We start from the raw sequence: 15,318 nt of genomic DNA, 5'->3' as shown, positions 1-15,318 counted from the left end.
ATTATGGCCTTTGATGGTACAAAAAAATACAAAAAAAGGCATGTTTTTTTTCTTTGTATTTTCTTTTACCAGATCTAATGTGTTATATTCTCCTACAATAATTTAACATTTCCGCAAACTTCAAAGTGTTTCCTTTCAAATGGTATCAAGAATATGCATATCCTTGCTTCAGGTCCTGAGCTACAGGCAGTTAGATTTGGGAGTGTCATTTGAGATGAAAATTGAAAAAAGGGGGCGGATCCTTAAGAGATTTTAACTAATTTACAGCATGTTGATGTTACCATTGAAGGCCAAAACTCCATCCCACTAAAACTGGTTAAAATTACAGACAGTATTTTCAAACAGGTCTTACACCAAAAGGGCATTATAATCATTTTCACAATTACACAGTATTATTCCAACCTCAGTGTGGAAATATATATAAAACACAGGAAAATCACATTTTGGGGATTCATTTTTATTCTGGATAGTTGCTGGTTGAAAATACAATCTACACAGGACCTTCTAATCAGCAGGTTTGAACGGGTGGGAGTTTTTGCTTCTCATAGTGACATCACAATGCGGTAAATTGGTTAATAGTTCAGCCCTCGCTGCCAAAAACAGCTAGTTTTCAGTTTCCCCTCCCCACTCAGAACACTTCCAGACAATCCTAGCCAAATTCTAGCTTGATTAATATTTTTTTGCAATGGAAATCTATTACAGTAAGGTACTTAATTGTTGCCCAGAAATGATTTGATATTGATTTTAAAAAAATGCCTGTATTGGGCCTTTGATGATGTCTAATCTACTATCCTCACACCATCATCCATTCCTGTGCCAACTAAACATTATGGGAAAAAGACTACTTATGGTAATAAAGGAATGTTGACTTTAATTTATGAACCATGATGGTATGACTATTTGCACAGCACATCAAACTCTATTGCTTTTTCTGTTGCAGTGGCAAAGGGGAATTATTTTTGATGCAGTATTTAATTAACATTTTTAAAATCCAATTTCAGGCTTAATATTTCCTTCATGGTATTTAAAAACAATCCAATCAAGTCAAAGCACGGTTGTTATATGCCTATATGACAAGCAATCTGCTCATTATAAGGAGGTGGCCAGAGGGAAGGGTTGGCATTTCAAGCTCTACTGACTAGTGCAGTATAAATAACAGAGCTCGCAGCCCTTTCTGTCATGAGCGATAAGTTAGACACAAGACCTGGCATTTAAGAATGCTGTTGGCTTCATGAAATTTAACTGGCATCCAAACCAATTATCCAAGTTATTTTTGATGAAGATAAATTCAGTCAACAAGTATACTGCAGCAATGCAATGCATTCTGTCTTCTGGGGAACAAAACATTTTGCTTTTTCACACGTTTGTCTTTTATATACAGTTGAAGTTGGAAGTTTACATATACTTAGGTTGGAGTCATTAAAACTTGTTTTTCAACCACTCCACAAATTTCTTGTTAACAAACTATAGTTTTGGCAAGTCGGTTAGGACATCTACTTTGTGCATGACACAAGTAATTTTTCAAAAAATAGTTTACAGACAGATTATTTCACTTATAATTCACTGTATCACAATTCCAGTGAGTCAGAAGTTTACATACACTAAGTTGACTGTGCCTTTAAACAGCTTGGATAATTCCAGAAGATTATGTAATGGCTTTAGAAGCTTCTGATAGGCTAAATTATATAATTTGAGTCAATTGTAGGTGTACCTGTGGATGTATTTCAAGGACTACCTTCAAACTCAGTGCCTCTTTGCTTGACATCATGGGAAAATCAAAAGAAATCAGCCAAGACCTCAGAAAGAAAATTGCAGACCTCCACAAGTCTGGTTCATGCTCGGGAGCAATTACCAAACGAATGAAGGCACCACGTTCATCTGTACAAACAACAGTACACAAGTATAAACACCATGGGACCACGCAGCCGTCATACCGCTCAGGAAGGAGACACGTTCCGTCTCCTAGAGATGAACGTACTTTGGTGCGAAAAGTGCAAATCAATCCAAGAACAACAGCAAAGGACCTTGTGAAGATGCTGGAGGAAACAGGCACAAAAGTATCCATATCCACAGTAAAACAAGTCCTATATCGACATAACCTGAAAGGCCGCTCAGCAAGGAAGATGCCACTGCTCCAAAAACGGCATAAAAAATCCAGACTACGGTTTGCAACTGCACATGGGGACAAAGATCGTACTTTTTGGAGAAATGTCATCTAGTCTGATGAAACAAAAATAGAACTGTTTGGCCATAATTCCCATAGTTATGTTTGGAGGAAAAAGGGGGAGGATTGCAAGCCGAAGAACACCATCATCCCAACCGTGAAGCACGGGGGTGGCAGCATCATGTTGTGGGGGTGCTTTGCTGCAGGAGGGACTGGCGCACTTAAAATAGATGACTGGTGCACATAAAATAGATGGCATCATGAGGTAGGAAAATTATGTGGATATATTGAAGGAACATCTCAAGACATCAGTCAGGAAGTTAAAGCTTGGTCACAAATGGGTCTTCAAAATTAACAATGACCACAAGCATACTTCCAAAGTTGTGGCAAAATGGCTTAAGGACAACAAAGTCAAGGTATTGGAGTGGCCATCACAAAGCCCTGACCTCAATCCTATAGAAAATTTGTGGGCAGAACTGAAAAGCGTGTGCGAGCAAGGAGGCCTACAAACCTGACTCAGATACACCAGCTCTGTCAGGAGAAATGGGCCAAAATTCACCCAACTTATTGTGGGAAGCTTGTGGAAGGCTACCTGAAACGTTTGACCCAAGTTAAACAATTTAAAGGCAATGCTACCAAATACTAATTGAGTGTATGCAAACTTCTGACCCACTGGGAATGTGATGAAAGAAATAAAAGCTGAAATAAATCACTCTCTCTACTATTATTCTGGCATTTCACATTCTCAAAATAAAGTGGTGATCCTAACTGACCTAAGACAGGGATTTTTTACTAGGATTAAATGTCAGGAATTGTGAAAACTGAGTTTAAATGTATTTTTCTAAGGTGTATGTAAACTTCCGACTTCAACTGTAGCCTACAGTATGTAACTGTGTTTTGCTACTATTAAGAGGGCATGTCCAGAGAGGATTACATTTAATCTGAAGTCTTAACTGTTGGCATAAACATGTCTTCTCTGGATGGTTAGAGTTCTCCTGAGGGAGCTGTTTAGTAGTTTTGCTCCTCTATCCTCTCCTCCAGTCTATCCTATCCCTGTATCGATTAACTGACAAGAAGGAAGCTGTACATCATCCACTTCCTGTCTTGCTGACGCCACTTGATTGCAGCAACCTGCCATAACACCATCCTTCACATCCACATGCTCCATAGAGACAAACATCACACAGGATAGATTGTCTTTAGCTAATCAGGATAGATTGGTTATCATTATCTTATAACAGTGCCATACAGTGTAGTCTACAGTGTAGACTATAGAATGTGTAGACTATAGAATGAATTACTTATACTCACTAAAGACTGGTCATCTTGTGACAGGACTTTCTTGTAAAATAGATTTTTAATCCTTTTTAATCACCTGTGCATAACATAAAGTAAGGATACATACACTTAAGTAATTATAACACTTTCAAAAGTAACTATGGTTCCCCAATGTGTTATTGTTTTAAACAAAGCTTTTTTACAGCCTTGACTTGTTTGTCCTCATTACAGTATTCTAGACTGTGTAGAGGTTTATTGCCATCTAGTGGCAAAGAGATGATAATGTAAGGATAATGTGATTTTTATTTACTTGTATTTAACTAGGCAAGTCAGTTAAGAATAAATTCTTATGTATAATTATGGCCTACAAACAGTGGGTTAACTGCCTTGTTCAGGGGCAGAATGACAGAATTTTACCTTGTCAGCTCAGGGATTCAAACTCGCAACCTTTCGGTTACAGGTCCTATGCTCTAACCACTAGGCTACCTGCCGCCCCAACTTACCAAAATAGATGAATACTTGTGCATCAACACATGAAAATGATGGGGTTAAGTGGCTAATTAGAGCCTTGAATACTAAAAACACCATATTAATATGATACAATATGTGTTTGGATTTGATATCATGAACATAAATAACAAGTGAATACAATGTCAATACTAAAGTAATTGTGTCATAACGTGTCATAATGTAAACAGTTACCGTAATATGTTAGCGATTTTGGGGTGTGGAAGTACCTCAGTCTGGAGTGTGTGACGTGGATGTGCCGTATGCTAATTAGAGTGCTGGTGGGAGTCCCAGAGAGACAGCTGCTGGGTCTGGGAGCAGAGCTGGTTGGGGGTCAGAGGGCAAGGGGGAGACTTGTGCTGTCAACAAAGTGGCCTATTGGCAACCAAGAACCAGGGAGGTTGAAGTGGTTAACCTCTACGGAATGGGTGTCCCTAAACCGGGACGGTTGTTTTCAAAGTGTGCGAATGTGACTAGAATGATGTTGTATACAACAGCCAACTTTCCGGGACATCATATATCTTATATGGGCAGAAAGCTTAAACTAGTGTTAATCTAACTGCAGTGTCCAATTAACAGTAGCTATTACAGTGAACAAATACCATACTATAATTTGAGGAGTGTGCACAACAACAACAAAAACTTTTATCATGGCAACTGGTTGATACATTCACCTCTGAAGGTAAATAATGTACTTACATTCAGTAATCTTGCTCTGATGTGTCATCCTGAGGGTCCCAGAGATAAAGTGTTGCATAGTTTTGCTTGATGAATCCATTTTTATGTTCAAATGTAGGAACTGGGGTCTATAGTTTGACCCCCACTGCTGTGTCTGGCTCCACACCCACCCTACCCAGCCATCTAGATGTGTGAAAGTGTAGTGTATAAGCTAATGATCCATCATGTATGACATTCCTGGGAGTGTGTAAACATGATTTTTTTATTACCATAGCGTTTTTGTATGTTCTCTATAGTTATGTACTTGAAAATGAATCAATTGACCAATTCGGCACATTTTGGTAAACTCCTGACAGACTTGATACAAATATTGTGCAGTAATGTAATTCTTCACTGGATCAGTCTGAAACGTTGCACACATACTGTTGCCATCTGGTGGCCAAACTCTAAACTACACCTAGACCTCTGAAAGTGTGGCCTTTCTTTTGCATTTCAAAGATGAAGGAACAACAACAACAAAAATATTTTGTTTGTATTATCTTTTACCAGATCTAATGTGTTATATTAATTACATTAATTTCACATTTCCACAAACTTCAAAGTGTTTCCTTTCAAATGGTATCAAGAACATGCATATCCTTGCTTCATGTCCTGAGCTACAGGCAGTTAGATTTGGGTATGTCATGTTAGGCGAAAGTTGAAAAAAAGGGTACTATCCTTAAGAGAACAAATTCTTATTTTACAATGACGGCCTACCCTGGCCAAGCCCTCCCCTGACCCGGACGACGCTGGGCCAATTGTGCGCCGCCCTATGGGACTCCCGATCACGGCCGGTTGTGATACAGCCCGGGATCGAACCAGGGTCTGTAGTGACACCTCTAGAACTGAGATGCAGTGCCTTAGACTGCTGCGCTCCCGGGAGCCCATGTCTGATGGGGTTCAGAACTTTATTATTCTACAATCTACTCTTGCCTGTATCCCATTAGACACACATACAATCTGAAAATACAAACCTCGCCTTCATCTTTTTTATTCAAACTGGCATGGATACAGGGACACAGTAGGATTTATTGGTGCCACTATACTTCCTCTTTCTCTCTCTTTCTCAGTCACTTCAAAAGCACAGGAGTAGGTCGACAGGGCGGGGGAGGGGTGCACCATTGTTAATTGGCCTTTGAGATTAACAGAAAGGTGAACGAAGAAGAGGAGATGGAAAATAGGGTCCTGTTGCCTCCAAGTGCCGACAGCACGAGCAGATTAACCCTTCATACCAGGGGCTGGACTAGTTAAGATATATGTAATTCAGACATTATAGAAGTAGTTCAGGCTACATATTCTGAGAGAAATAACACGTTAGTATATTATTAGTTAGAAAACATGATACGCATATAACATGTAATAGATACACAGTGCATTTGACTATGAAAGTCAATAAATATGAATATTATAGTCCTTTACAGGTGCGCTTAAACAACGTCTTGCGGTCAGGGCTGAGGGCAGCGAAGCGGTATGGTGGATATAGGCGTGTGGTGTTGGTTACTTACCAGACAAACGGTTTCCTCACATCTCATGCCACACTGCTGCCAAGAGGAGCTAGTTCAATGGAACGAAAGGTAATATTTTTTCTTCAATAGGGGGATGGAGCTCAATTAGCATTTCACAAGTCCCTTTTTCCTCCTCTATTGCAACCTTCCCCGCGGAGCCTGCTTTCTCCAGGGATTGTCCTGTTTTGGGCGCTTGTTGCCGTTGGCAGGGTGACAGTATTCGAGTGTGCAAACTTGTGCTATTGTTCGCCGGCCAGAAGGAGCTATGGAGACCCACTAATATGACACAGGAAAATGTTTGCTGATGGCAATTCTATGGGCTTTGTCCAACTCTTTCTCCTTCATGACGACTCGATTTAAGTCTCTAAATGTTTGACTACAAATGCAGGAGTGCTATCCAGCTCCTTTCCCTTTGTCCCGCGAGGTTTGAATGAGTAATTCAGCTTTTGTGTCGCTCAATTGAGGGGGAAAATAGAAAGACAAGATTCTTGAGCGCTCAAGCCCCCTTTCCATGGATATGTGCTCTTTAGATCACCCCCTAACCAAATCCTACATCTGACATCACTCTAGGAAGTGGGAGTCTAGAACAAAACAGTTGAATGTAACCAATGTTGTCTCGCAGTGATGATGCATGTCCATTTCAGGCTAGTCAGAATAATAATGCTACGGGAAATATGTAAACTTTTGGATAAACTATTGTATGGGTGTTCCATGAGCGCGCGGAAGACCGGGCAGAAATATTGCATATATTAGCTGCTTTTCTTGAGGGATCTCCATGACAACAATTTGTGATGGCAAAGAATTCAATACTGTGGCGCTTGGAGGCTGATTGGGGAGCATTGTGAGGGGCCTGGGGTCGCTGATTGGTTCAAGGAAAGCACCATAACTACAAGCAGTTTATATTCATTCAACTTGTTGAAGCAGTCAGACTGCGTCTGGGATAGAGACAGGAATGGGAATCCTCAACAGGGGACATGGTACGTTCTATTTGTGGATATGAATGGATAACTTGCAACCGACGTTTTTTAAGGCTATGCGCAATTGTGTAGGCGAATTATTGTTTTATCATGCGTAATTGTGTAATTATTGAGGGATTCTTCATGAACAACGAATAATGTAAGTAGGCTATATTAAGTTCTTAATATGTTTTCCATTTACCCTAACAAATTTGATTGCGCATGCTTCTAAAGTCTTATGCCATTCACTTTTTCCTCAGATTTTTAAGATGAAGAATATCATTTGCATGGACTTTTTTGGTAGTATGGATTAAACGATTTACACTTTCACACTGTTTAAAATGGCAAGTGCAGACAGTGAAGTGAAAACGTTACTGAACTTTGTAAACTTGGCATCCAGTGACATCAAAGCGGCTCTAGACAAGTCAGCCCCTTGCAGGCGCTCTGTGGACCACAGGAAATACCTGCAGAAACAGCTCAAGCGTTTTTCTCAGAAATACTCTCGGATGCCCAGATGCCACACACACAGGCCCGCGGAGTCTGGCATCGTCAAAGCCCTGGTGGACAAGTCTAGCGCGTATTCTTTGGAGACAATTCATCAGAGCATGACGCCCATCAATGAAAAAGGGGGTTCGGGTGCGCAAGACGAGGAGAACGTAAGGATGGGTCAGAACCCAATTGCAGACAGTGCTAACAGCAAGCACGATCAGGTACCCATGAGGAAACGTCAACTCCCTGCATCGTTTTGGGAGGAACCTCGTTTAGCCCAAACCAATACAGAACCTTCACTGTATGGATGGAAAAAGAGCCACAGTGTGACCCGAATCAATAGGGTTGAAAAAAACACAAAAAATCACCAGGAACCAAAACCGACTTTGTTTCAATCCAATCGACTTGGCTCTGTCGAAAAAGAACCGCTCAACGTGGACTTGGTCTCTCACAACGTCAGTGTGTGCGGTTGCTGTCCGTTTCAGTACCATGGACACCACGTCTTCCAGAGTCACATAGTTGTTCCCCACTCAACTGTGGGACTCTGGGGAAAAGCCACAGTGGCTGAAATTGAAACGCCTGATATGGCACACGGACATAATAACCAAACGCATGTTGTGGTCAAACCCATACCGACTAAACCCACGGTCCCCTCATCAATTTTCAGCGTGTTTGGCTTCATTTAAACACAATTATGCACGTATAAATATAATTTAAATACGCAATTCTTCATTTAAATAAGCAACAATGAAGATGTAAATATGAATTAGTTGACTTTGCAATGCCATATGTTTCTATTTAAAACTTGGTATTTCTCTTTTTTTTAAGAGTAGTCAGTCATAAGCACTTAAGTCTTTCAGACCAAATAGGCTATTTCTGCTTGGAAGACCTGCAACTTTAGCCTACCTACCACTTGGCTTCCATAAAATCCAAGAGGAATTCATGATAGAATCATAGCACTGTATAAAAGTGAAAAATGTAGACTATACTTCATCCTTCTCTCTAATTCTATACTTCACATGTGTTGGTATAGGATTGGAGTGACATTCGAGGTTGTCCATCCTTTGATTATTTGTGATCAGCTATGCTGAGGGAAAGGTCTGCTTGTGTGTTGATTACCTCATGGTGTTTGTGTAGGCTATATATTTCTTAAATACACTGATTTAAAAACGAATTGATCTAAATGACTTGTTGTAGTTCACTGATATTTTTCCACAAAAGGTAAACAGACTGACAGTGACGTTTCCCCCCCAGAATTTCTGGATATTTTCTGTTGTAAATAATACTTGTGAAATGGAGAAATTACATTTATTTTTTTAAATAAAATGCAGATGTTTCGATTTTTTTTCTTTGGTTCCAGCACCTTTTCCAATACAGGATCATACATTTTGGCACTGACATTTACAGTACATTACAACAACAACTGGACTATTATATAGGCCTACACTCATTGCACAAGGTCTGTTGAAAACCCACTTTAAAAGCATATTACAAAATTAGTGCTGAATATATAAGTACATTCCATAAACCCCCAAACTGATTGTCTGCATTTGTTTACCTGGGCCTAAACATCTAAATGACACAGGTATTTTAAAAGCTTACCTTGAGTTTCATTTAAGATCAGTTTCGTTGCACTTCTTCAAAGATTATCAACTGCTGTGGCTTTAGGCTATCTGTTGTCACTTGTCACCCATCCACTCAGAACTGCAGCTCACTTCCATACACACACGCTATGTGTAAACAACACACACACACATATTTTGCCATTACACACATTTTACCCTATCAAGTAATAATTACTAACCCATAAATACAGCCCAAACTCCTGTAAACAGGTAATATACTATAAGGCACAACACAGGACACTGATAAGCCTTATTTGCCATCAGGGCAGAAGTCATCAAAGCTGTGTCTGGGCAAGCTGAGGTACTGCAGCAGTCTGTCTGGGAGGGGTAGTCTGTCCAAAGACCTGAGTCTGGACACACCCACCTGCTCACGGATCCTTAACCTACATAGATGCATCAGTGGACGGGATGACACTGAGGAAACAGCATGGGAAATTGTGTTAGATTGTCCCTCCCGTTTGAGTGTGTGTGTGTGTGTGTGTGTGTGTGTGTGTGTAGATGTACTCACATGACTTGGCCTTGATGCTGGGCCATTCCCGCCGGCTGCCCAGGACCTCGGTGAGTCTGGCACACAGTTGAACATTACCAACATAGTCCAGTAGCAAGTCTACGATGGGCCCTTCCCAGTTACACATGGATGGTGATGAGATCAACTCACAAAACTAAGGGATATTAGGATGAACAGAAAGAAAAGATAATGAGCATCATGCCTTCTTGAAAAATCAAGTTCCCATAATAATTGTGATCACGGCAATAGGAGCCTACTTTGCCTTACCTGTACTTTGCTGACAGCAGGTTCTGTGCAGGTTAGAAGAGACATGTCATTGGTGCATTTGCTGATGTCAACGCCGATGCTGCTCATGCTGTCCTGTGCTGGGTGTGGGCCGCAACCATAAGCACATCTGAAGCAGGCCTGGGCATCACAGCCCTTATCCAAAAGGCACTTGAGAAGTGGTAGGTTATTCATGCAGAGTACAATAGCACCAGGGAAGGTGGTAGGACAGGCTGGGACACTTGTGTTAATATCGGCTCCATGCTCCAGCAGTAGAGAGACAGTCCTGGCACAACCGTGTCTTACAGCTGCTAGTAGAGGGTTGACTGGGTCCAGGCTCAGATTAGCACCAGCTTTCAGTAACATTTCTACTGTCTTACTACTCCCATTGGCAATGGCAAAGTAAAGTGGTGTGGTGCGGTGATCCGAATACCGCATGGAGCGATTGTGGGATAGTGGGGCATTGACGTCGGCTCCTGTCTTGAGCAGTATGGCTGTGACCATGTCCCTGTTGTGCTCTGCAGCCAGGTGGAGGGGGCTGATCCCACTGTGGCGAACTCTGGCCCGACTGGTGACCGGGACAAGCAGGGACACAATCCTGGAACAAGTGGACAGTAGTACTGTACATAAGAGTAATACAAAATCCAGACATGACAAGAGAAACATAGTGCATTTTAACTTACTCATGGTGTCCATACTGAGCAGCAATGTGTAGAGGCAGGAGTCCTGTCTTGGTGGGTTTGTTGGCGTCTGTGTTGTGAGATAGTAGCAGCTCCACTATCTCCCTGTGGCCATCTCTACTGGCCTCATACAGGGCTGTAGCACCGTCACACGTCTGCATGTTAACGTCAGCACCTGAGGAAAAGAACAACGTCAGAGACATGGCAAAGAACTGATTGACTGTTATAAGAACACATCACTTATTCACTTTAAGAGGCCATTGTCTGTCTCAATAAGGTGATCATTAACAGCCATATAGCATGGATGCATTATGTGGCCATACATAATGTCATCTCAGACAATACAGAACTATATACAGTGAACCCTACCTTTCCTAATGAGGTACCGTAGGGCCTCTACACGCCCTTGCTGGACTGCTACTATTAATGGTGTGATGCTGTAGGTATTAGGAGGGTTAATGGTGGCTCCTGCCCTAACCAGCATCTCACAGATCTCCATGTTGTCCCTGCACACTGCCTCATGGAGTGCTGTCCAGCCCCGGTTACACCTCTGGTTCACTGTGGCCCCGAATGACAGGATGAGGCTCACTATTTCCACGTTCTCCCGCTCACATGCTAGAAGGCATCAGAGGACATTAGGTTAGCCTGGCAGAAGATACCATGCTTTAGAATAGGCCTACATCTATCTAAAAACAGAGGTATCATTATCTTCCACTCTCAGCCTATAGCCTATGTGGAGAGATGTACCTTTGTATAGGGGGGTCTCTTTGTTCTTGCAGCTGATGTCGGGGTCTGCCCCTGCCTGTAGAAGGCACTGCACACAGGACAAGTGCTGACCGGAAACTGACAGGAGCAGAGCAGTCTGTTCCTGAAGGGTGCGCTTGTCAACTGACCCTGGTTGGGCTGGAGGAGAAATATATGCATAGGCTACAATGCACAAATGTAAACACACAATGCTTAAACATCATTTACCGCTTTGATAATATATAAACATATGTTGTCTTCTTTCCACCATTTCATGATCCTCCAGTCTATTTAATTCAACCGCAACAATAAAGGCAAGGCATTGATAGACTGTAAAAATTATGCTTTCAACATGCACCTTTCATCAGTGCCTTAATGCATTCAGCTTGGCCATAATATGCAGCCTCATGCAAAGGTATCCATCCGTCTTTGTTCTCTTTCACCAGGCTGAGTGGTGCAGCCACTGACAGCTCATTCACAGCTTGAGCATCTCCTCTCTGGATGGCAAACACTATTGGCTCTACATCCCTACAACAGAGGAAAGGCAAATTACTTGAAGAGACAATGCAGAATCTAGGTTAATAGATGCAGGTTTATGATATCAAGTTCTCTCATAAAATTCGTTTTTAATGTTTATAAATAATGAGTAGAATCCCCCTGGACTAAATTTGTGTAATCTGTTTCAGTGTATAAAAAAGACAACAAGGAAAAATGCCGGTCTTATATCATCAATGATAATATATTTTCATTTACAAGGACACATTATTTCCATTATATCTAACCATATATCTAACCACTGGCAACTAAAATAAAATCACTGATAGGCCGATTGCCCAGCGCTTCACAAGTAGCAAAATACTCACTCCGCTGACACTGACGTAATGTCGTTCTGCCGTCGACGCTCAACGCATCGTTTATCATCGCTCGATAATTTGCTTAAAGATGTGTTGCCCTTGTTCCCACCATAACGAAATTGCGATAGATACTCAGAATAACAAAATCTAGTCATTATTTTAGCGGATCCACACGCGTTGTAGAGAACACACGGGGCAGAGCAGCGGTCGAGCAATGACAACAGCGGGGGGAGGAAAGCCAGGGCTCAGCTGTGCTTTCAGAGATTATTTTAGGACTGCATTGACATGTGTGTATTGGGGGTGGTGGCTACTATACCATATATGTCAAGGCACTCCAGAATCAGTCGCTCAAAGATAAAAAGCAAATTGCATCAGGATACCTTGGGCATCTGTTCTCCACACCATTAGTTTTTTATCATGGCATTTCCTAACTGAACTGGCAGGTATTTTTATATTATGATACATTTAAAATAGTTATTATGTTAATGCTACTGGAATTGTCAATTACGTGAGAATGTAAAAAAAATGCTATGGTTATTATAACAAAATTATAAACCCAATCCCATTTGGTAAAGAAGTCAAATGGCACCTTCTTTACCATATATATGGCTTTTGTGCAAAAATGATGACAGCATGGAAATCTTAACAATATGAGCATAAGTGACTATTGTCTAAGCTTTGAACACTGCAGCTTTAGAATACAACATAATGCCCTTCAGAGTTTGATGCCTACAGCTGTTGTATAACCCACCATATAGTGACAGGCGTTCAGAATTGTACTTCCTTTATCTTTGATGTAACTACGTGAATTTTGAAAATTGTATTTAACCTTTATTTAACTAGAAATAACATGTACCTGATCCTGCAGATTGTTACACATCTGATATAGTATAATGCACTCAATTATTTTGAACAACAGAGGCATTAAAAAGACATCTTAATTTTCTGGGCTCACCTCAAAGAGTTGAAGGATGAGTGGATTGCAGTGGGGTGAGTCTGAGAGTTAGAGGTATCCGTGTTATCGATATTTTGTCTTTGGAATAGTGTTCTGGACAGGCTGGCTGGGATGGTCCCATTGGTGGTCACCATGTTGCATTCAACAACTAGGTTATGCAACACTTCCCTGTTGTCCTCGTAGCCCAGTGATGAGCCTGTTGGTCCTGGAGTTGCAACACAGGGACCTGGAAGGTAGTTAACAGCATGAATGAATTCATCATTAAACAAAATATTCCACTCAGTCATCAAACATAGAAGTGAGAATTTCCCTTTAAAATCCTACAGTCACGAAATAAGATGGGAGAGATAGAGCTCACAACAAACTTATGCAGTATCAAACTTAAGCAGCATCAACATACAGTCATACGTTTTCCGCATGTGGAGTAAACTCAGGGCCAGTCACTCCTGTGTTGATGTGAGAGAAAACAGCTATCTGTGCTGCCAGACGACAGAGAGCAAGCAGCCCCAGCAGTGGTGATGCCTTTTAAGGACATTTTTTAGCTTTGTTTGGTTCTACTTGATTCTGCTGCACTAAAAGCCTCTCTCTGTCTTGAAGGCTTGCATGGTTACGGCAGAGGTTATGAAGGAGTATTACAATCACCCATAGAACAGCTTGAATTACAGTCCCCGGTGATATACATCAACTTTTGTGACATAAGATAAATCACTCAATCTTAAGAAAATAAACAGTCAACAGTCATGAAATGACTTTGATTAGAAATTTTACAAATCTATTTATGGGGAAGTCAAAAAGCCTTCTACAGTATATTAAAAAAAGCATATAGGCTAAAACATATTTATGGATTAACATAAGTATTATGCAGGTAATGCAGAATTTTTCCATCTATGTAATTCCCAAAGCTCTTTCTGACAGTCTCAGTACACTATTTCTACTCTGCTCGGTTTCCAAAGCTCCGCAAAGCATATTTCCAAGATCTGTTATTTTTAGACAATATCACTGGTTGAGGCTGTGGGTTCATTTTAGATTGATTTCTATTTTCTGTCTAACTTTACAGTCAAGTAAATGTAATCCAACTGTGACAATACAGAGGCGGATGCAAGATGCAAGCAACGATGGTTTAATGAATACAGTTTACAGCAGCAACAGGACAGACAGACTGTACTCAGACGGAATCCGACCCAGGGACTAGGGCGCATGTTCCGATGATAGCGTGCTGAGAAATCCAGGGGAGTGTGTCCGGATGGGTAGGAAGGAGCACAGAAGAATATCCACACAAGGGCGGCGAGAGAATGAGCACGAACACACGACACAACCTCAGGGAAGTAACAACGATCTGACAACAAGAAACACTGGTTACAGAACATATAAAGGGAAGATAAGTGATTCCAGCTGGCGCAGACAATCAGGCCGAGATTGGGAACCACGCCCACACAAACACGGGAGAGAGAGAGAGAGAGAGAGAGAGAGAGAGAGAGAGAGAGAGAGAGAGAGGGAGGCAGTGGATTCATGAACCGTGACACCAACCTCATACCATTACCACTAGGCCTACGTCCTAAAACATACCAACACCACGGTAACTAGTGTTGTGGAAAATCATCTCAGAAATATAACGCTTTATCAGAACTTGTGAAATCAAAACATGCTTTTATTTACAATAGTATAACCATCTCGAATGTCCCACGGAACACACACTCCCACCCAGAGCACTCATTCGCTCTTTATACCCAAATAGCATATGAGTCCACCCCATATGCAAATAAACATACTTCCCCTAATTCTTCAACATCCTTATCTTTTTAGTTCAGGCTTCCTGCTTGTTCACACATACTAACGCCCATCATCTGCTTTCAGTTAAATTACAATAGTGGTCAGACCCTCTATCTTAGTGTCAACATACTCTGTGTCCTTCCCCTCACCACTAAATCAATGCACTCTTTGTTCTGTCCCCGCTATCCCTAGGGTATCCAATTGCTTATAAGCGTCTATGTGTCTGGTCAGTTTCACTTAAATGGAATCAGCAGACTATGTGTTTCCTGTTCATTAGTGTCCAGCCACCCCAGGCATATTTC

At 41.3% G+C, this 15,318-nt stretch overlaps 2 protein-coding genes across 4 annotated transcripts; one reads left to right on the top strand and one right to left on the bottom strand.

The window, feature by feature from the left end:
- The first annotated feature begins 7,037 nt into the window (after positions 1 to 7,037).
- On the top strand, positions 7,038 to 8,956 carry LOC129811717 (protein FAM181A-like). 2 transcript variants are annotated; one of them, XM_055863252.1, is made up of 2 exons: positions 7,038 to 7,287; positions 7,388 to 8,956. In XM_055863252.1, exon 2 carries the CDS (start codon positions 7,469 to 7,471, stop codon positions 8,300 to 8,302), a length of 834 nt encoding a protein of 277 aa, XP_055719227.1. In that variant the 5' UTR covers positions 7,038 to 7,287; positions 7,388 to 7,468; the 3' UTR covers positions 8,303 to 8,956. The 2 variants fall into 2 exon arrangements, with proteins under 2 accessions (XP_055719227.1, XP_055719228.1); XM_055863253.1 differs by having other exon boundaries at positions 7,040 to 7,148.
- Positions 8,911 to 13,736, bottom strand: LOC129811716 (ankyrin repeat and SOCS box protein 2-like). Of its 2 annotated transcripts, XM_055863250.1 has the most exons (9): positions 13,647 to 13,736; positions 13,247 to 13,472; positions 11,796 to 11,965; positions 11,441 to 11,596; positions 11,063 to 11,308; positions 10,697 to 10,868; positions 10,017 to 10,611; positions 9,750 to 9,903; positions 8,911 to 9,655 (listed from the first exon to the last, which is right to left on the bottom strand). In XM_055863250.1, exons 1-9 carry the CDS (start codon positions 13,663 to 13,665, stop codon positions 9,492 to 9,494), a joined length of 1,902 nt encoding a protein of 633 aa, XP_055719225.1. In that variant the 5' UTR covers positions 13,666 to 13,736; the 3' UTR covers positions 8,911 to 9,491. The 2 variants fall into 2 exon arrangements, with proteins under 2 accessions (XP_055719225.1, XP_055719226.1); XM_055863251.1 differs by lacking the exons at positions 13,247 to 13,472; positions 13,647 to 13,736 and adding an exon at positions 12,301 to 12,584.
- Between the last annotated feature and the right edge of the window lie 1,582 nt (positions 13,737 to 15,318).

This window comes from Salvelinus fontinalis, chromosome 15 (assembly GCF_029448725.1).
Source record: "Salvelinus fontinalis isolate EN_2023a chromosome 15, ASM2944872v1, whole genome shotgun sequence".
Lineage (NCBI taxonomy): Eukaryota > Metazoa > Chordata > Actinopteri > Salmoniformes > Salmonidae > Salvelinus > Salvelinus fontinalis.
The sequence above is the reverse complement of the archived record's forward strand: the minus strand, read 5'-3'. Positions and strand labels throughout refer to the sequence as shown.